Source organism: Bison bison, unplaced genomic scaffold (assembly GCF_000754665.1).
Source record: "Bison bison bison isolate TAMUID 2011002044 unplaced genomic scaffold, Bison_UMD1.0 scf7180017864302, whole genome shotgun sequence".
Classification (NCBI taxonomy): Eukaryota; Metazoa; Chordata; class Mammalia; order Artiodactyla; family Bovidae; genus Bison; species Bison bison.
The window spans coordinates 288,113-310,201 of NW_011494874.1; the positions used below are offsets into that span (position 1 = coordinate 288,113).

The 22,089-nt window shown below is 42.8% G+C and overlaps 1 protein-coding gene across 1 annotated transcript in view; it reads left to right on the forward strand.

Moving 5' to 3' along the window:
* The first annotated feature begins 12,186 nt into the window (after nucleotides 1-12,186).
* The window catches only part of PPP1R13B (protein phosphatase 1, regulatory subunit 13B), a 43,300-nt gene continuing 33,397 nt past the window's right edge, over nucleotides 12,187-22,089 (forward strand). Inside the window, exons 1-3 of the mRNA XM_010851408.1 lie at nucleotides 12,187-12,202; nucleotides 14,222-14,369; nucleotides 19,180-19,299. Of these exons, the coding sequence (XP_010849710.1) occupies nucleotides 14,222-14,369; nucleotides 19,180-19,299 (268 nt within the window). The 5' untranslated portion in view covers nucleotides 12,187-12,202. The remainder of the gene's footprint in view (nucleotides 12,203-14,221; nucleotides 14,370-19,179; nucleotides 19,300-22,089) is intronic.

The window sequence follows — 22,089 nt, forward strand, 5'->3', positions numbered from 1 at the left end:
AGCAGTGTATGGAGTAGCAGAATTTGGCTACGTAGGCTTAGGGGAAAGAGGCTCTTGGAGGGCACAAATAAAACCCTGTGCACACCAGAACCCAAGGGAAAGGAGCAGTGACCCATAAGAGGCTGCGCCAGACTTGTCCATGCGTGTTTGGGACTCTCCCGGGGAGGCGTGGGTCGCCGGTGGCCTGCCCTGTGGCCAGAGCGCTGGTAGCAGCAGCCCTGGGGGGCGCAGCATGTTGGAGTAAGTCCTGTTTGAGGAGGTCGCCGTTAGCCCTTCCATGGAGCCTGGAATGCTACCATGGGACTGCAGACTGCAGGACAGGGCCACCTTGGGCCCAACTACAGGGAGGGGTCCCAGCCCCCGCCCATCAGCAGGAAGTTGGATTGAAGATGTACTGAGCATGGCCCTCTAGTGGTAGAGAACCCGCCTGCCAGTGCAAGAGACGAGAGACTCAGGTTCAGTCCCCTAGAAGGAAATGGCAGCCCACTCCAGTATTCTTGTCTGGAGAATCCCATGGACAGAAGAACCTGGTGCTACAGTCCGTAGGGTCGCAAAGAGTCAGACAGGACTAAAGCAGTTTAGCACACATGTGTGAAAGCATGAGCATGGCCCTGTACGCCAGAGCGAGACCTGGTTTTGCTTGTAGCCAGTCCCTTCCATCAGGAGGCTTGCACAAGCTTTCTGCCCATCAGAGGACACAGAAGAAGCAAGGGCTGCAGCCTCATGGCCTCTAGAGCAAACCACAATCACAGAAAACCAGCCAAAATGACCCCACGGACCACAGCCATGCGGAGCTCAGAGACTGTGAGCCATGCGGCGCAGGGCCACCCAAGACAGACGGGTCAAGGTGGAGAGTTCTGACGAAACGGGCACTACTGGAGAAGGGAATGGCAAAGCCCTGCAGCATTCTTGCCTTGAGAACCCCGTGAACAGTATTGTTGATGATAAGCTGCTCAGTTGTGTCTAACTCTTTGTGACCCCATGGACTGCAGCACACCAGGCTTCCCTGTCCATCACCATCTCCCAGTTTGCTCAAACTCACGTCTGTTGAGTCGGTGATGCCATCCAGCCATCTCGTCCTCTGTCTTCCCTTTCTCCTCCTGCCTTCAATCTTTTCCCAGCATTGGGGTCTTTTCCAATGAGTCTGCTGTTCGAGTCCAGTGGCTGAAATATTGGAGCTTCAGCATTGGTCCTTCCAATAAATATTCAGAGTTGATTTCCTTTAGGATTGACTGGTTTGATCTCCTTGCAGTCCAAGGGACTCTCAGGAATCTTCTTCAGCACCACAGTTTGAAGGCATTAATTCTTCAGCGCTCAGCCTTTTTTATTGTCCAGGTCTCATTGTACATGACTATTGGAAAGACCATAGTTTTGACTATACCTACCTTTATCAGCAAAGAAATGTCTCTGCTTTTTAATACACTGTCTAGGTTTGTCATAGCTTTTCTTTCAAGGAGTAAGGGTCTTTTAATTTCATGGTTGCAGTCATTGTCCTCAGTGATTTTGGAGCCTAGAAAAGAAAGTCTATCACGTTTTCCATTGTTTCCCATCCCATGAAGTGATGGGACCAGAATGATATGAAAAGGCAAAAAGATAAGAAACTGGAAGATGAGCCCCCAGGTCAGTAGGTGTCCAGTGTGCTGCTGGCGAAGAACAGAGAAAGAGCTGTAGAAGGAATGAAGAGAATGGGCCAAAGTGGAAACGATGCCCAGTTGTGGATGTGTCTTGTGGTGAAAGTAAAGTCTGAAGCTGTAAAGAACAGTACTGCATAGGAACCTGGAGTGTTAGGTCCATGAATCAAGGTAAATTGGAAGTGGTCAAACAGGAGATGGCAAGAGTGAACATCGACATTCTAGGAATCTGAACTAAAATGGACAGCAATGGGCAAACTTAATTCAGATGACCTTTGTGTCTACTACTGTGGACAAGAATCCCTTACAAAGAATGGAGTAGACCTCATAGTCAACAAGAGTCCGAAATGCAGTACTTGGGTACAGTCTCAAAAATGACAGAATGATCTGTTTGTTTCCAAGGCAGACCATTCAGTGTCACAGTGATGCAAGCCTGTGCCCCAGCCTCTAATGCTGAAGAAGCTGACGTTGAATGGTTCTGTGAAGACCTACAAGACCTTCTCACTGTCGTTTAGTTGCCAAGTCGTGTCCGACTCTTCTTGACCTCATGGACTGCAGCACGCCAGGCCTCCCTGTCTCCCTCCTGCCATCTCCTGGAGTTTGCCCAGGTTCGTGTCCATTGCACAGTGATGCCATCCAGCCATCTCATCTGATGTCATCCTCTCCTCCTGCCTTCAGTCTTTCTCAGCATCAGGGTCTTTTTCAGCAAGTCGGCTCTTCATAGCAGGTGGCCTAAGTGTTGGAGCTTCAGCATCGGTGCTTCCAATGGGTATTCAGAGTTGATTTCCTTTAAGATTGACTAGTTTGATCTTGCTGCCCAAGGGACTCTGAAGAGTTCCTCTAGCACCGCAGTTCAAAAGCATCAACTCTTTGGCACTGTGCCTTCTTTATGATCCAGCCCTGAGAACCATACATGACTACTGGAAAGACCATGGCCTTCACTATACGGACCTTTGTCAGCAAAGTGATGTCTTTGCTTTTTAGCACACTGTCTAGGTTTGTCACAGCTTTCCTGCCAAGAAGCAATTGTCTTTTCAATTTCATGGCTGCAGTCACCATCCCACTATCCACAGTGATTTTAGAGCCCAAGAAGAGAAAATCTGTCACTGCTTCCACCTTGTCCACTTCTATTTGCCATGAAGTTATGGGGCTATGTGTCATGATCTTAAGTTTTTTTAACATTTAGTTTTAAGCTGGCCTTTTCACTCTCCTTCACCTGCATGAAGAGGTTCTTTAGTTCCTCTTCACTTTCTGCCATTAGAGTGATGTCATCTGCGTATCTGAGGTTGATGATACTTCTCCCAGCAATCTTGATTGCAGCTTGTAACTCATCCAGCCCAGCATTTCTCATGATATGCTCTGCATATAAGGTAAATAAACAGGGTGACAATAAACAGTCTTGTCATACTCCTTTCTCAATCCTGAGCCAGTCTGTTGTTCCATACAGGGTTCTACCTGTTGCTTCTTGACCTCTATACATGTTTCTTAGGAGGCAGGTAAGGTGGTCTGATACTCCCATCTCTTTTAAGAATTTTCCACAGTTTGTTGTGATCCACAGAGTCAAAGGCTTTAGCATAGTCAATGAAGCAGAAATAGATGTTTTTCTGGAACTCTCTTGCTTTTTCAACGATCTAGCAGATGTTGACAGTTTGATCTGTGGTTCCTCTGCCTTTCTAAATCCAGCTTGAACATTTGGAAGTTCACGATTCATGTACTGTTGAAGCCTCGCTTGGAGAATTTTGAGCATTACTTTGCTCATGTGTGAGATGAGTGCAATTGTGTGGTAGTTTGAACATTCTTTGGCATTGCCTTTCTTTGGGTTTGGAATGAAAACTGATCTTTTCCAGTCCTGTGGCCACTGCTGAGTTTTCCAAATTTGCTGGCATATTGAGTGCAGCACTTTAACAGCATCGTCTTTTAGGATTTGAAATAGCTCAGCTGGAATTCCATCACGTCCACTCACTTTGTTTGTAATAATGCTTCCTAAGGCCCGCTTGACTTGACACTCCCGGATGTCTAGCTCTAGGTGAGTGACCATATCATCATGGTTATCCGGGTCACTAGGACCTTTTCTGTACAGTTTTTCTGGGTAATCTTACCACCTCTTCTTAATCTCTTCTGCTTCTATTAGGTCCTTACTCTTTCTGTCCTTTATTGTGCCCATCTTTGCATGAAATGTTCCTTTGGTATCTCTGATTTTTCTTGAAGAGATCTCTGGTCCTAGCCATTCTATTGTTTTCCTCTATTTCTTTGCATTAATCATTTGGGAAAACTCTCTTATCTCTCTTTGCTGTTCTTTGGAACTCTGCATTCAGACGGGTATATCTTTCCTTTATCCTTTGCCTTTTGCTTCTCTTTGCTCAGCTATTTGTAAGGACTCCTCAGACAGCTGTTTTGCCTTTTTCCATTTCTTCTTTGGGAGATGGTTTTGGTCACCACCTCCTGTACAGTGTTACGAGCCTCCGTCCATAGTTCTTCAGGAGCTCTATCAGATCTAATCCCTTGAGTCACTTCTACTGTACAATCATAAGGGATTTGATTTAGGTCACACCTGAATGCCCTTGTGGTTTTCCCCATTTTCTTCAGTTTAAGTCTGAATTTTGCAATAAGATTTTTTGCCCAGAGGCCATCCAGGCTGTGGAATAGGTTCACCTTTGGGTTCTGTAATGAGTCTCTACTGATTTTCTCTTCTGTGTTCTTACTTACAATGTTTTGCTTTTCAAGGAAGCCTGTGCGTCATGGATTTGAGTTCTTCAGTTATAAACACAATGGTTTGTTACTATCTCATAACTTTTGAATGGAGATTGTCTCCTACAGCTTCACAGGGAAGAAGAGCTTGAATGCTTCTGTGCTTTTTCTTGTTTTAGGTGTTCACCGCTTTGTTCCTAAACTCAAGTAGAAACGTAAGCTTTGGAGTCAGACACTTGGGTCAGACACTCTGGCACTTCTTAGTCATGTGACCTCGGGCATTCCTTTACTCTGTCTGCCGTGGCGATCATCCCAGTGCCTAGTTCCGTGGACTGTTGGCAGAGTTCAGTGATGTGATACGGGCAAACAGCCTGTCTGCGAACATAGGAAACACTGAAACAATAGCCGTTTTTACTATCAACAAATTGTAAAAGTCCTTTGAAGTATCTTGTTATAAACTTCAGTTCTCATTTTAAGCACCTAAGATATGTCAGTACTAGCAGAATTAACAAAGAAACACTAGCTCTGTGTGTCTCCTACTTCCAACAAGCACATTTCATAAGTATAAGATATAGACAGATATTTATTATGAAAACTTATTTAAAAACCCTGAGATCTTGATTTTTTTACATTAATGACAAAACTTAGGCAAGTCTTTATGCGTGGAAATTAGTAACTTAATGTTTGGTTTTCCTTTTATGGTGATTTCCAGATCCTGCTTACAGTTGTTATTGAACAGTGCTAGCATCAGACTTCCCTTTCTGTGGCCTGCACCTCGTTAGGTGAGACCGTACCCGCCGTGTCACTCTGCTGTGCCGGCCGTGCTCTGTCTTGTTTCATTAGGACGTCTTATCATGGTCCGTGTCACCAGTGCCTGCATTTAGATTCCATGAAGCCCAAGAGACAGCTTTGGAAGTATTTTTTTTCTTTGTAAATGGCATAGATAATCTTCAGGCACTGAGACGTCTGTTTTCTACACTTGAGTTTTGCTTAGTTTTCTAAAGAGGAGAAACATTTTGAGAATGGTAACTCAAAGCATCATAAGCAAATTCAGAGTAGCATCATGGTTTTTAAGAGCTGGCTCAAACCTGAAGGACAAAATAGAGTCATCTGTAAAAAGATAGGAGGGGGCTATTGGACTTACTTTTCTGTGTAAATTGTGTTCTGATTTTGTACAGATAGATAGTATTGTCTTATCAGATCAGATCAGTCGCTCAGTCGTGTCCAACTCTTTGCGACCCCATGAATCACAGCACGCCAGGCCTCCCTGTCCATCACCAACTCCTGGAGTTCACTCAGACTCGTGTCCATCGAGTCAGTGATGCCATCCAGCCATCTCATCCTCTGTCGTCCCCTTCTCCTCCTGCCCCCAATCCCTCCCAGCATCAGAGTCTTTTCCAATGAGTCATGCCATCCCATCCCATCACTTCATGGGAAATAGATGGGGAAACAGTGGAAACAGTGTCAGACTTTATTTTTCTGGGCTCCAAAATCACTACAGATGGTGACTGCAGCCATGAAATTAAAAGATGCTTACTCCTTGGAAGGAAAGTTATGACCAACCTAGATAGCATATTCAAAAGCAGAGACATTACTTTACCAACAAAGGTTCGTCTAGTCAAGGCTATGGTTTTTCCTGTGGTCATGTATTGTCTATACACATGATTATATTAAAGTGCTCTTCAGAGACATTGCTTTACTAATTATTTCTGTTTTGAGTTTTATTTCCTGCTGGCAAAAGGATTAGTACTTGACTTTTGGTATTAGCAGACATGAAAAAATAGGATTTGTCTAATTATAAATCTTTATTACTAGAGAAAAAAATAAATACAAAGAAATGATAAAATATTTATTTAAAGTTATTTTCATTGGGAAAAATACTTTACTGATTGAATAGGTCGAATAACTGGTATAACTAGATATGTTAAAAATAAGTTTATTGATATATAATTCACATACTGTCACATTCATGCCTTTGAAGTCTGCAGTTTAGTGGTTTTAATATATCCACAGGTTTGTGTAACCATCACCACTAGCTAAGTTTAGAACGTTTTCATCACCCCAAGAAGAACCCCGGTGCCCGTTAGCAGTCACTTCCCTCCTTCCCTCCCACCCCTGGCAGCCACTAATCTGCTTCTGTGTGGGTTTGCCTGCTCTGGACATTGCGTGTAAGTGCGGTCATAACAGCATGTGGCCTTCTGTATCTGGCTTCTTTCACTTGGCATCGCGTTTCTAAGGTTTATCCATTATCTCAGGAATGTAGCATTCTCCTCATTCCTTTTTATGGTCAAGTAATATTCCATTGTATAACAGATATACAACCTTTGTTTATCCATTCATTGGTTTTGACTGTTACTTTTTTGCTGTTATGACTGTATAGTTATGCTCTAATTTTTTTGTGCAAGTTTTTGTGTAGACATACTTCTCTAGGGTATATACCTAGGATTAGATCAGTGTTTTTCAAAAATTCATATAGGAATATATTTTCTTGAATTTTACAAAGAAATAAATAGAAAAAGGAAGCCTTATTCTGAGAATTGTTAATACACCTAATTTAAACTTTTGTAAGGTCAGTAAAATGTAATTAGAACATCTATTAGGAGATCATCTTTATATTTGAACAGTTAGAAGAAAATGCATGATTCTTTATTCTGGTTCCCTTATATGATTCACTTGTGCATTTCAGATTCTTTCAACTGTAGACACTAGATGACACTTGGTTAATTGAGAAGTTATTTAGTAATGGCAGGTATATTCTAAGTACGAAGGTATTTATTAAAATTTTTCTGTTTTTCTTTTTTCTTTTGGAGTGGTTTAGAGTAGTGATTCAGACTGTAGCTTTGAAGTTAGTCAGATCAGGGTTAAATCCTGGTCTGGCATTCATTAGCTCGGTGACCTTGGACAAGTTATTTAACCTCTCCAAGTTTCCTTTCCCTAATCTGTAAAATGAAGGTGGTATTTGTCTCATAGAGTTGGTGTGAGAATTGAGAATGTGTGAAGTGCAGATGGCAGTGCCTAGACTAATGTTCATCCGTTAACTAAAGACCATAGTTTCCATGAGGGTTCACTGTGTCTGTTGTACAGTTCTGTGGGTTTTGACAAATGTCGAGTGTCTTTTATCTTCCAATATAGTATCATACTGAGTAGTTTCACTGCCCTCGAAAATTCTTAGTGCTTCATTTACTCATCCTTCCTTCCGCCCTCAACTCCTGGCAACCACTGATTTTTTTTTTTTTTTACCATCTCCACAGATTTTTATTTTTCAGAATATCATTTAATCGGCGTCATACAGTATGTGGCCTTTCAGACTGCTTTCTTGCACTTGGCCATGTGTGTTTGTTTGCTGTGTCTTTTGTGACTTGGTAGCTGTTTTTATCACCGCTTGGTGTCCTTTGTCTGGATGCGCCACAGTTTATCCATTCATTCACCTACTGAAGGATATCTTGGTGACTTCCAAGCTCTGACAGTTATGAATAAAGCTACTATAAACATTCATGTGTAGGTTTTTGTCTAGATATAAGTTTTCAACTCGTTTGGATCAGTACCAAGAATCTTTAATTGTTAGATCCCACGGTAAGAGTGTGTTTAGTTTTGGAAGAAACTGAGGCTGTCTTCCAGAATGGCTGTGCCGCTTCGCACTTCCACCGGCACGTTCCTGTGCTCCGCTGCTTCACCGCCATTTCGGATTGCCAGTGTTCTGGATTTTGGACATTCTCTTAGGTGGGTGGTGCTTTCTTTGATGAGGTGCGTAGATCTTTTATCCACTTTTTGATTGGGTTCTTTGTTTTCTTATTACTGAGTTTTCAGTTGTGTATATTTAGGATACAAGTTCTTTATCAATTATGTGTTTTATAATATTTTCTCCCAGGCTGGTCTTTTCATTTTCTTAATAATTTGTGTGTGTGTGTGTTTGGGTTTTTTTTTTTTTAGTTTTTATTTTATACTGAAGTATAGTTGATTTGCAGTGTACTATAATACTGTTTTATATTGTTCTGCTCCATTAAAAACAAAACTGGCCCCGAGGGCACTAACTGATTATACAGCATGTTAGTAGGTCACAACCTATGGTTGAAAATTAGTATTTGTTCTGTTTCCATAATGTTCACATGAACAGAGTCAGTAAAGCAGCGGACATTCTGGGCAGTGATTCCCAACATTGATGAGTAGGGGTGTCAAGAGCTGATACTGCCCTTTTCCTGTTCAGAGATTCTTTAAGTTTTGGAGACTGGATTAAATTTGCTCAGCTGCTTCACCTCCACACATGCTATGGACTTATGGCATACCTAGTTTTTATGAGAAGGTTCGTGAGTTTTGCATTTCTATAAGGTTCTAGACAGGTTCCTCCAAAATGCATATGCTTTTAAATCCTGGAGGGACTAAATAAGTTAGGTGAAGGGAAGCTGAGATGTATATTTTGTATTCCCAGGAATAGTGTATAACCAGATCTCACCAGTTCAAGCTATTGAGAGGAAGTTTTCATATGATGGAATATATATTTTTAAAACACTAAATTATTAAAGTGAATAAAAACAGTGACCTGAACTAAACATAATTGATATGGTTTTTGAGGATCTAATTTAAAGGTCACTTAACTGTATTAGTTTCTTCTTATGAGTAGATGCAACTCAAATATTTAAATGTATCTGTCCTCTCAAGAGTGTTAAATGTTTCTCACTTATTTAGAAAAACTTTTTCATTATCCTTGAAAGGCTAGTTCTAGTTCTTTGCCAAAATAATACGTTTTAGTCATGGAAATTGAACTTAATATGATCTTACAAAACTATTCGTTCTTCTTTGGAGTTAATTCTTTTCCCCAAAATTTGCAGGAGTGTGTGTGTGGGGGTAGAGGTGGAACTCACCCCCTGGCACCCTGCAGTGCCACCTTATGGAAAGCAGGAAGGCTTTACCGAGGGATGTCTGTGATGTCTAGGTTTGAGTGGAATCTGCCAAATATCACATATGTGTGTACAGGCTTCTGACTTTCACACTAGCATTTTTAAAAGATTCTTTTCCTTCTAATGTGGAGTAACTCAGCGACTAGAGGGGTATAATATTGATCTTTTTTTCCTATTTGAGACCTTGAAGATAGTGTAAGAAGGCAGACACCTACCCTTTGTGACACAACCTACTTTAAAAATTATTATTTTATGTACTTGGGGGAGTTGATTGAGTGCCCACTATGTGCCAGGCTCTACTCCAGGCGGTAGTGACACAGCAGTGAACTAGCTAAATCCCTGCTCCTCAGGAGCTTAAGTTCTAGTGGAAGGACAGAGGAGAAACAAATAAATACACGGCTTACACAGGTGTGTAAGGTGGTGGTGAACGCGAAGAAAACAAAGTGGTGAGAGGCTGCAGATGGGGAGGCTGCTTCAGACGGGCTGGTCAGGCGCACGAAGGCCTTACAGGCTCCACCCAGGCGGTTCCTTACATCAGTGGTTGATCCTGGCGACTTTCTTTATGGGGCTCAGATGATCTTGAGAGTGAGGATAAGTGCCCTCTTGAGGGATTCGATTTGGTTATGCTGGTGGCTGCCTGCTAGGCTGCCTCGGTCTTTCACTTACCGAGCACCGCTTATCAATGTAGCCCACTCCGGCACTGAGTCAGAGAACACAAGTGCTGCCCGCCGCGGCCTGCGGCTTTTTGGGGTTTTTAACAACTTTTAAAAAGTGAAAATATGTACAACTTGGGACACACTTGGATAATTTTAAGAGCAGGTAATGGGGGTCACAACTCACCCCTGTGAGTCACAAACACTGTTTCAGTAGAGGATATAATCATGAAAACCATTGATAATTTAGTGCGAGAATGTTGTGCCAGAAATAGCCACGGTCTGTTATAGGAGAGCAAAAGAGGAGGCTCTGACTCTCACCAGGTCAGGATGGGGAGACAGTGTGGCAGGAAGTGCTCCCCAGAGGACGTGGATGACTGCGGATGATGGAGAAGGTGGGGCAGGGCCGGCAGGGCCTGTCAGCCTGGCTTGTCTGGGCAGAGGGGGCGTTGTGAGAAGGCGTGTGAGGCGTCTGCCGTCGTGCGCTCTGCGTGTTGCAGCACACAGTGCAAGTCTGCATGTGTCTAACCGTGGTTGACCAGATCTTTTATTTTCAATATAGTAATCTTTGAGGAGGAATGAACAGTAATTCTTTCTTTTTTTTCTTTGTCTTCTTAACCCTTAACTCTATTGGGTTTCATCTCTATGCATACTATTAAAGAAAAACACAGCACTACCCCTTAGATTGTGACATGCTGTCAATTGTAAGATGTATTGTGATTTCAAAGATGCTTTAAAAAATGCATCTGGAGTGAATGCACATGTTACTTGTGTTGAAGATCCTTCCATTTCTTTTAATCTGGGGAAACCTTACTGTAATAACGGTAGCAGCCCCATGCCTTTTCAGCTCTAATTTTAGAAGATGCTTTAGGAAGTATGTACCATCCAGGTCAATGCCAGCTTAATTTATCTCAAAAGCTTTTAAATCTCATGATTGTAATAAAATTAGCTTTGACTGAGTAGTAGAGATTAACGAAATTAGAGATTTTGCTAAGATTAGGAAAGATAGGGTTTAGTAAAGACTTTAAAATAGAATTAAAAACTGAAATAATGTGTAGTGACTTTTGGATCAGTTATCTGGGAATTCTTAACTTTTAAGAATTAATGTTCAGACTCACAACTCTGCCATTCTGCTTCTCCTCTGCTTCTCCCATCACGTTGAACTTACTCACAACTCTTGGTAATTCAGAAAGTATCCCCAGAGTGTCACACTGTCATTCATTCTGACAACAAGTTCCTAAAGAAACCTTTCTGAGCAGAGAAGCACAGTCCGTGCCTTTATGGATGCCACTGTGTGCCCGTGGTGGGTGTGAACATGCGAGCCTAGTTCTGGCCAGAGGCCCGGCTTCCCACAGCACGTGGTTATGTAAACCTTCACTAGCTCAGAGTATTGAGAACAAGCCATGGACCCTGTAGTGGGTGTGGGGGTGCAGGAGGAAGCTGAAAGGGCTGAAGAACCGAGAGGAGCAGGACCCTCTGCTGGTCATCAGTGAGTTGTAGTTGCAGCACTTAAAGAGAAGATAATTTTTAAAAAAATTTTCGCTGCCTTGAAAGTTTGATTTATAAACCGTGGTTTGGGAAAACCTATTGTTAGATCTTAAAAAGCATAGACTGTGAAATCACATGGGAAAATATTTAACATGTGTGGGTTCATGCCCAGTTGTGTCCAGCTCTGTGACCCTGTGGACTGTAGCCCACCAGAGTCCTCTGTCCATGGGATTTCCCAGGCAAGAATATTCCAGTGGTTTGCCATTTCCTACTCCAGAATTACCATTAGAACTGTAAAATAAAAGTGTAAATAAAAGTAAAAATCTATTCTGATTGTTCTGGTGAAACTGGTGTAGCATTAAGGCCCTTCAAGTTCTGGACTTGTTTGTACTAGATCCAGGATTTACCTGTTTTATTCCAAATTATTTAGATTCCAAGCCAGTTATGTCTTTAAAAGACCCCCGACATTTAAAAATTTGTCTGGATCAGTGAGCAGAAAGAACTGTTTTATTTCTTGTAAAATAGAACTGTGTTTATAATTTCCAGAAGAACTGAATGAAAATGCTTGTTTACTGAGCGGATCGGCTGTGTGTCACCTAGAGCATGTGTAGGGTTCCTCCAGTTCTGTGGCGTGGTGGAGACTTTACATTTTGGTGTCATTCGTGGAGTCGACCAGATTTCAGGGAGCCTTGCAGGCATCAGATACTGATCAGGAAGTGGAATGAAAGATTCAAAAGTGAATTGCCTGGAGCCTGGTGAGGCAGGTAAACAGGCTGGCGCTGTGATGTAATAAAGATGTGTGTGAAGGGTCACTGGATCACAGAGGAAGGAACATGTGGCCTCCCTGGTGAGAGAAGGTGGTGAAGGGAGGTTTTGCAAAGGCGGTAGCATCTGAACTGAGTTTTGAAGGGTGAACAGGAGTTTATAGGCAAACAGGAGGGGCCCTGGGGCAGAGGGCCGGTGGCCTGAGAGAGCTGGGGAGGGGCAGCGAGGTTGAGCGCAGGAAGGCACGAGTCCTGGCAGGCCGGGGAGGTGGTGAGGAGTGTTCCCCTTGGTCAGGGCCTGCAGCTTGTCCTGCTGTCCAGGCTCTCTCAAAGGGTGTTCCGTGGCGATCCAGGCCCTGTGAGAGTCCCTGGGGGAGAAAAGTTAGAGATCCACATGAACATGGCAATGCTCGCCTCTGAGTGCTCCGTAAAGAGCCCGGTTTCCTGTTTATAAACCAGAAGACATGTTTGGGGAAGGGTGGCTGTTGGGTGGTACGAGGCCCCTGAATGTTTTAAGCCAGGAAGTGACTTCACTTGGTTCACGTTTAGAGAGGGAACCGGTGGCAGCCATGGGGCAGGTGGGGTGAGAGGAGACGGGGCCCAGAGAGCAGTTCGTAACTGTGACTGGTTTTGGTCAAATAAAACCTGGCCACCAGTATAAAGATGTGTAAATCTCAAAAGTTGGGAATGTAGGGCACTTCTAAGAAAAAAATATTGTACCAATAAACTATACTAAGATACTCAGTTGACAGCTGAGATTTTGAGAAGGGAATTTGGGGACAAATACAGATTTTGTTTCTGACTTTGATCAAAGATTAAACAAATATTCTATGATATTGTCTGATTAAAGAAAATCTTTGGTTTAAATTTTACTTTAGGAGTAATGTTTTTAAAAATCCTTCTCACAGGATCTGTTGAGTTCTTAGGTCAAAGTGATAGGTTTTTGGTGTGTGTTTTTTGTTTTTTTTTTTAAGATTTAAAAAAATAATACTGGACAGTTTTTATTTTTTGAAATTATAATGTGCTTTCATTTAAGAACCATTTTCATTTTTTTACTGTGATATATTATTTCTTCAGTTTAAAAAAATAAGTTGGATTTTTGGTCTTTCTAGTACCAATTTTTAGGAGCCCTTTAGATCTTGAGGGCTTCCCTTGTGGCCCAACTGGTAAAGAATCCACCTGCAATGTGGGATACCTGGGTTTGATCCGTGGGTTGGGAAGATCCCCAGAGAAGGGAAGGGCTGCTCACTCCAGTATCCTGGGCTGGAGAGTCCTGTGGACGGTATAGTCCACGGGGTCGCAGAATCGGACTTGCCTGAGCGACTGTCACTTTCACTTTAGTGTTGAGACTGACTTTTCATATGTAATGTTAGTTGCAAGTATTTCCCCCAGTTTGTCTTTTTTGCTTTGTAAAAGATCCTTGTATTTAATTACTTGGATATATCTTATAATGGTTTTTTAATCATAGTTAGAAAGGGCTCTGTACTCCAAGGTTACAAAAAAATTTACCCAGTTTTAGTTTAGAAGTTTGGTAATTCTGTGATTTATTTTAAAATATTTGATTAGGAACTTACTGCTTGTGTATAATATGCAATATAAACCCATTTTTTCCAGTTGGGTATGTTAACTATTCAGGCATCATTCACTGAAGAGTCTTGTCCCTCGTCGGTTTTGAGGCGCCTCCTTCATCATTTGCCATTTTCTGTTTCTGGACTTCATGGTCTGTCCGCTGATCTGGTGCCCTTCATGTTCTGGTGCCTTACCATATCGAGGCTTTATAATATCCAGTAGTGCTGCTGCTGCCGCCAAGTCGCTTCAGTCGTGTCCGACTATGTGACCCCAGAGACGGCAGCCTCCCGGGCTCCCCCGTCCCTGTAGTGCTAGTTCCCTTCTAATACTCCTCTTTGGGCATTTTCCCGACTTGTCTTACATTTTAACTTTTCAACATGAACTTTAGAGTGAGCCTAACCTGTCCTGTAAGCATTTTGGCTGGATGGAGTGGTGGTAGGAAGGTGGGGAAATCACTTTTAATTTGCAAGTTAATCTTTTTATTGCTTAATGACTCTTAAGTTGTAGCTTTAATTTAATCTTTTTTCTTACAGATGATATTAACCGTGTTCTTGAGCAACAATGAACAGATTTTAACAGAAGTTCCTATAACACCAGAAACAACATGTCGTGATGTTGTAGAATTCTGCAAAGAACCTGGAGAAGGCAGTTGCCATTTAGCTGAAGTGTGGAGGGGAAATGGTATGTATTAGGCTCTATAACAGTGACCAAGTACATGAAATCCGATGTTTGTTGAATGCAGAATTTTGTTCCTGGTTCTTTGTTACCTGAGGTAATAAGGAATTGAGAAATTAAAAACTCGTTATATCACTTGGGGATAGGATGTTATAAATGCTATTTTCAAAAAAGTGTGTTATAGCAAGGAGCTCAACCCAGTGCTCTGTGACAACCTAGAGGGGTGGGTTGGGAGGGACGTTTAAGAGGAAGGGGACATATGTTTAAATATTAATAGTAAGCCCTTAATAAATATTTATTAAATTGAGAAGAGTTAAGGCTGGCTCTTACATTTAAGGATTTGTCATGCTAGCTGGTCAGAGAAGATCAGTGCAGGTAATATGATTACTGAATGCAGAAAATTCTGCAAAATAACATAGACTCTAACGGAGAGGTTGAATTGAGCTGGGATGAGATATGCTGGGTGAGAGAAGCAGTGTGAAGGAAGGACTGGAGAAGAGAATGGACAGGGTGTGCCCCTCAGACAGCGTTGAGGGGGGGGCTGAGATGGGCAAGGCCTCCGCTCCAGCAGCGAGTGGAAGAAGGGGCAGTGTGCACTCACGACTCCGCGTCAGGGAGCAAAAGAGCGGCTAGCTGGACATGCTGCGTTTGAGACAGGTGTCCAGGTGGATGTGTTTAAGGACACTCAGGGATAATCAGTGAATTCTTAACACTTCTTAAAAACAATTTTTAACTGAGGTGTAATTGGCGTACAACATGATGTTTGAAATGTACCACATAATGGTTTGATTTTTGTATGTATTGTGAAATGATCACCACAGTAAGTCTAGTTCACATCCATTGATTGCCCTACACAGTTACAGAATATGTGTTCTTGTGATGAGAACTTTTAAGGTCTACTCTCTTGGCAGCTTCACACCTGCAGTTACAATGTTAACTGTGGTCACCGTGCTGTACACAACATCCCCAGTGAGAATTCTTCATGTATCCTAGATACAAGTCCCTAATCAGGTATATGATTTATAAATATTTTCTGTGTTATCCTTCACATCTGGAGTAAAAACTTTAAGGACACATTGAGAGAAACTTGACTTTGAGAAATGGTGGGCCATCACCGAAGTAGCAGAAGAGGCCAGGTCCTCGGGTATCAGCCTGACACACAGGAAGGGATGACGCAGTGGTGGTTTCAGGGTGAATGTTAGAGCCTGGTCGCTCTGTCACTGTGTGCTCTTCTCTCGCCTCTCAGCATTCTTGCCTTTGTTGCTTGTTATCACTTCTAATTCCTGGTCGGCCTCTTGTATTAGCTTGGGAGAGCCCTCGTGGTCCTGGCTGCTGGAGGATGCTAGTCTCTTATGTGAGTCTTGAGTTGGTGCTGTCCCTGGCTCCATGGCCGTCTCCATGACCCGGGGTTTTACCTCATCAAGAATGAGGCCTGCCTCCCGGCAGAACAGACGGTCGCAGCCTGCTGCTCCCGTTGTCTAGAGCAGTTCCCAGCACCTGGCCCCCAACCTTCACTCTCCTTGAGTCTTAGAGGGTGTTACAGGTCTCTCCTCTTTGCTTCAGTACTGTCATTGTGTTTATCAAAACAGGACAGTGGCTTTCATCTCTTCCTCTCTCACTGGACTAAAACCGCTGAAGGCGGGGACTTGTTTACCGTCATACGTGCAGTGCCCAGCCTGGTGCTCATAGCAGGCCCTGAGTAAACACATCATTGAGTAAATTGGAGCTATAGAGCGAAGTCTGGGCAAGATGGTGGCGGATGAGGTTCAAAGGAAGGGAGCAAGCACGGCCTTTCTCAGTCTTTTTACCCTGGAGGAGCAATTCTAGTGATTTTCAGATTTTGGAGAACCCTTTGCATAAAATTACCACATCTGTTACTCACGGTATACTCATGTCATCAGTGTTCATAAATAGAATACTCCAATATAATCGTCAATGCTTTTTTAAATTTTTAATATTTATTTGGCCGTGTCGGGTCTCACTTGCAGCATGCGGGATCGTCACTGTGGCACAGAGTGCGCAGGCTCAGTAGTTGCTCCACCACACTTGGGATCTTGGTTCTCCCACCAGGGATCGAACTCGAGTCTCCTGCATTGCAAGGTAGTTCTTAACCACTGGACTACCAGGGAAGCCCCTTTCAGTCCCCTGTTGAGAGGAGAGTGTTTCTGTGTGGATCTGTGTATTGGTCTGCTCAGGCAACCGTAATGAAGTGCCACAAATTGGGCGGCTTGAGTAACAGAAATTCACCCATCTTTTCGCAGTTCTGGAGGCTATCGGTCTGACTTCAAGGTGTCAGCAGGGCTGGTCTCTCCTGAGGCCTCTCCGCATGGCATGTAGATGGTCATGCCTCCTCCCCGAGTCCTCGTGTGGCCCTCCCTCTGTGTGTGTGTGTCCTAATCTCTTCTTAAAGGGACACCAGGCACATTGGATTAGGGCCCATGCTAATGACCTCATTTTTACTTTCTACCTCCTTAAAGATCCTGTCTCCAAATAAGGTCCTATTCTTATGGAGGACTAGGTTCAGGACTTCGGCATGTGGGTTTCTGTGTGAGGGGACACAGCCCAGCCCATAACAGCCTGTTCATTTGGCCCGCTTATTACCCTGCTCTCATCTGGCCCCTTCCTCACACCGGGAGTCAGCTTAATGTGAATCAGGCGGGCAGGCAGGACCTTCAGCTTTTCTTCTTGTGAAGTCTCCTACTTGGTGTTTTTTGTTGCCTTTTCTGAGAATGCCTGAAAGTTGTCTTACAGATTTCTCCAGTACATACAGTGTTGATGAGGTATAGTATTGATTACATGATATGTGCAGGGTAGTTTTGTTTTCACTTTAAAACAGAAATAACATTTTAGTTAACCTTTATTTAAGCTGCCGAAGCTTAGTTTGCTTTTCTTAAAGTTAATTTTTTCTTAAAAATGTTTTTGTTTATAAAGGGAAACAATTTTTTTTAAATAACTGGCTTAAGGAAAAGTTAGATTTAATATTTATAAAGTTATGCTCAGACTTGGTGAAGTTATGCTCAGATTTAAGTGAAGATTATGTGAATGTCACTCAGTCGTGTTCGACTCTTTGGGACCCCATGGATTATAGTCCATGGAATTCTCCAGGCCGGACTACTGGAGTGGGTAGCCTTTCCTTTCCCCAGGGGATCTTCCCAACCCAGGGATCAAACCCAGGTCTCCAACCCAGGTCTCCCTCATTGCAGGCGGATTCTTTACCAGCTGAGCCACAAGGGAAGCCCAAGTGAAGGTTGTAAGTTGATTTTAATTAATGTGAAACAAATCTGTAAGCCAAAGCAATACTAATAAAAATATGGCCTAAGATAAAATTTTATGTTAAACTGATGGACATGATTAGTCTTAAATTCCACAGCTATAGCATTAGAATATACATGTTTTTAAAAAAAATTTTATAACACAAAAATTGTTACTTTCAAAAAGTAAATGACGTTACGGTTTGACAGAAAACAACAAAATTCTGTAAAGCAATTATCCTTCAATTAAACAAATTAAAAAAAAACACAAAATATGGAATGGTAATATTGAATACTTCTTCAGTGTTCAATTTGTGCTTGCTTCTTGCTGTACAGATACTCAGTTCTGAGTTGAATTAACCAAGATGAGACGATTTATGTCCTTGCCCTTGAGGTTTGTTGAACAAGACAAAGCTTGCCTACACGTGTAGGAAGATGAAGTGGCAGCAGCAGCACAGTGCGCGTTGTGTTTCTGTGAATGGTGGGGTTTTCTTCCTTGTGGAAGTCTGGCCCTTCTCTCAGGCCGAAAATTAAATCACATCTTGCGTGTATGACGAGGCTGCCACACGCGCGGCTCTTTCTCCTGACTTGATCTGGGCAGGGGTCTCTCACCCAGCCGTGCTCCTGCGTTGAGAGGAGAAGCGCAGTTCAGTTGCGTCCCGCTCCTCCCAGGGCAGGCCGTTTTCTCCCAGCCTCGAGACCTGCCAGTGTCCGTCCTCACTTTCAAGCACAAGCAGCAGTGGGAACATTTCAAGGTTTCCTTTCTTTCCCTTTAAGTTGAGATAAAATTAGCATAGCATAAAACCCCCCATTTGGGTGCAGCTTTATGGGTGTTAGGGCGTTCTCAGCGTCTCTGAACTGTCTGCCTCCCGTTTCCCCCACCCCAGCCCCTGGCGACCGCTCTATTACTGTCTGGCTCTGTGTTTGACTCTTCTAGGTACCCCATATAGATCGGATCATAGAGTCTGTGACTCTGATCTGGCTTTCTTTCACTTAGCTTGCTTAAGAGTCATCCATGTTGTAGCACTCATCAATACCTAATTCCTCTGTTTGGCTGAAACTACCCGTTGTATGATATGCAGCATTGCATTTATCCTTTCATCGGTTAGTGGAGGTTTGCTTTGTTTCCACTGTTTGGCTGCTGTGAACGTTCTGGTGCAAGCGTTGCTGTGGGCTGGCTGCACTGCCGGAAGTGTGCGTCAAGTCTTTGTACATCTGATTGCCGCCTGTAACATTTTAGTGAATAATAAAATTTGGGCAGTTTGTTAATGTGTTCCTTTGAAAGAGTGGGAGGTACCCTGCTTCATGATAAATATAATAAAGGACATTTTTCCCAATGTTCCCTATTTAATGTTGCAAAATTGCTTTTATGATTACTTCTTTGTGTTTATAGTCTTGCTTTTATTTCATTAAAGTTAAAATTTAGTGCTTGTTATATCCTTGAATTCTAATATATATGTGTGTACGTTTATTTAAATTTATTTTTATTCATTTTTTACTTTTGATAGGATTCATTTTGTTTGTCTCTGGGAAAAGTAAGAATTTTTTTGTTTGTTTTTTCCTAGAGCGTCCCATACCCTTTGATTATATGATGTATGAACATCTTCAGAAGTGGGGGCCACGAAAGGAAGAAGTGAAATTTTTCCTTCGACATGAAGATTCCCCAACAGAGAGCAGTGAACAAGGTAGATAAGTGCTTTCCCCCCATTTGCTAATTTTTGCCATGAAAGTTAATTTAAGGAAAATAGGAATAAACGTTAAATTATTCCCCTGTTAACTCACGGGTGGTGAGAGGGAGAGTTGGTGTCTCGTGAGGTTTCACCCCTGTTAGTGCCGTTTATGATTCTTCACACTTTCAGGCTCCCAGCCCTTGCCTCCTCAGGATCCTGAGCCAGTCACATAATGCATGAAACACGGGCGTGGCTCTGCTGCCAGAAGGGACTGTTTTTGATAAATATCACATGGTTGAAATCTCTGGATTTTAAGAATAAATGAAACCATGAAAGCATCATAAAAATTCTGAAAAACACATATATGTGTATTTGAAGAGAGAGAAATAAAAAACAGAACTCCACCTAAGTGGGGAGTTCCCTAGTGGCCTAGTGGTTAGGGTTCCAGTCTTTCACTGCTGTGACCCAGGTTCAGTCCCTGGTCAGGGAACTGAGACCCTGCAAGCCTTGTGGTACAAGGACAAAACAAATATAATATATATATTATTATTATATACACATAGCCGTGTGTGTGTGTGTATATATATATACAGGACTTAAGTGTGACGCTAAACTATAATAGAAAAGACAAACAGTTATTTAAAAAACAACAACAAAAGCCTGCATGGCAGTAACCACCCTAAAGCAAAGTCAAAAGACAGATTATAAACTGGGAAATAGCATATATAGCTCATATTGCAAAGGGTTAGTTACCTTTATATAAAATGATAACAAAGCCAGTAAAATAAAATGTGCAAAATATGCAGACATGTAGTTCATAGCAAACGAAATACACATGGCCAGATGCCCAGCTGTACTCCTAAAAAAGACAGGCAGGGCAAACACCGAGACACTGTTTCACCTGTCACATGGCAGAGATTAGAACGTTTACCAAGTGTTGGCGGACGCCGAGAAACAGGCAGTCTTCCACACTGTTGGCAGCTTCTGTAGAAGGCAATTTAATTTAGCAATATCTACCACACTTACAAAAGCATAAAACTTTTCACCCGGCAGCCTCGCTTTTGAGAATTGTCTGTCCCGTGGCTGTGTCCGCACACATACAAGTGGCACTTCTGCAGCGTCACTCACGGGGTGCCGCTGGCGGGGGCAGCCGTTAGTGCCTCCAGGGGTGTCGGCTGGAGAAACGAGAGCGTGTCTGTGCCGCGCCCTGTCCTGAACCACCTCCTACACTCGTTCCCTGAGTAAGCACCGTGTACACACGTGCAGCCTTCTGTGTAACAGATGACAGAGTAGTGGCGTGGCCTGCATTGGCCGGTGTGTGTGTGCAGTATCTGTGGAACCATCAGTAAGACCCTGGTCACATGGCTGGCCTCTGGGGAAGGAGAGAGGGGAAACTGGTCAAGTATGCCTTCTTGCTCCTTTTGAATTTGGAACAGTGGGGACACTCTACTTGTTTTGAAAACTTGTTATTGGAGCATCGTTGAATTGCAGTGTTGTGTTAGTTTCAGGTGTGCAGCAGAGTGAGGCGGTTGTCATGTACATACATCCACGTTTTGAACATTCTTTTCTCATATAGGCTGTTATAGAGCATTGAGTAGAGTACCCTATGCTACACAGTAGGTTCTTATTAGTTATCTATTTTATATACAGGAGTGTGCATATACCAATACCAGTCTCCCATAAATTACTCATTTTTTAATTAAAATTTAAATAAGGGAATCTTTTTTTTTTTTTTGGAAAGCATATACACTGTACAGTTAAGAAAAAATCCCTTAACTTGTTGTTTAACAGTGATTGTGGATTACTTCTGATATTAAAAAAAAATTGGAAGGACATCTTTTTGTCAAAAGAAGACTATTTTATTGCACATTATCCCTGTTGGTTTCTTTTTGTTTGTGTTGTTTTTGGCCGTGCCATGGAGCATGTGGGATCTTAGTTCCCCAACCAGGGATCTATCCTAGGTCCTCTGCTTTGGAAGCAAGGAGTCTTAACCACTGGACTGCCAGGGAAGTCCCTATTTGTGAGGTTTTTTAAAACCAGTTTTTTTTTTTTTTTTAATGGGCAAAATATACAAACATGCAGTTCATAGCAAAGAGGAAATACATATGGCCTGGGAATATACGGAAAGACGTCCATCCATAAACTCCTAAAGAAAGCAGTGCAGGGAACACAGCGAGATACTGTATTTCACTCGTCACGTCAGCAAAGCTAGAATGTTTAATAACAGCGTTGGCAGAAGTGGAGGACATCCCGCACTTCAAAGAGTCGGACTGAATTCTCTCTGTGGAAGCTAGAGGGGAGCGCGGAGGACTCCCGTCACCTCCCGTCACCTTCACACTTGGGGGAACAGGAGCCTACTGTGTAAAGGAACGCGACGCAGGTCACGTGCAGGGCGTTGGCTAGAGTGCAGAGCTGATGGAGTGGAGTTTGGAGGGGAGCCGCCTGGGTCCAACGCTAGTCCTGCTGCTTGCTGGGTGTGGGCTGGGGCGCCTGGCGTCACACCCCTGTGCCTCCGCTTCCTGCTGTGTGTGGTGCGCACGGTTGCGGTGGCAGTTAGTGAGGTGTCCTGCTGCGGTGCTCACTAAATGGCAGCTCTTACTGTTTTCTGACTTTGGAATACAAAATCATCACGTTTCTTCTTCACCATCAAAGATTAAGCGACCCTTGGTATAATTTCTCTGTGTTTTATAGTATTCTAATTTGATTGTTTATTGTTTGGAAGAAGCAGCAATTATAGAATATTAAATTAACCCGAGCACCTTATTTCAAAGAAGTACTATTACTTTCAGTAAAGAGTTTAATTTA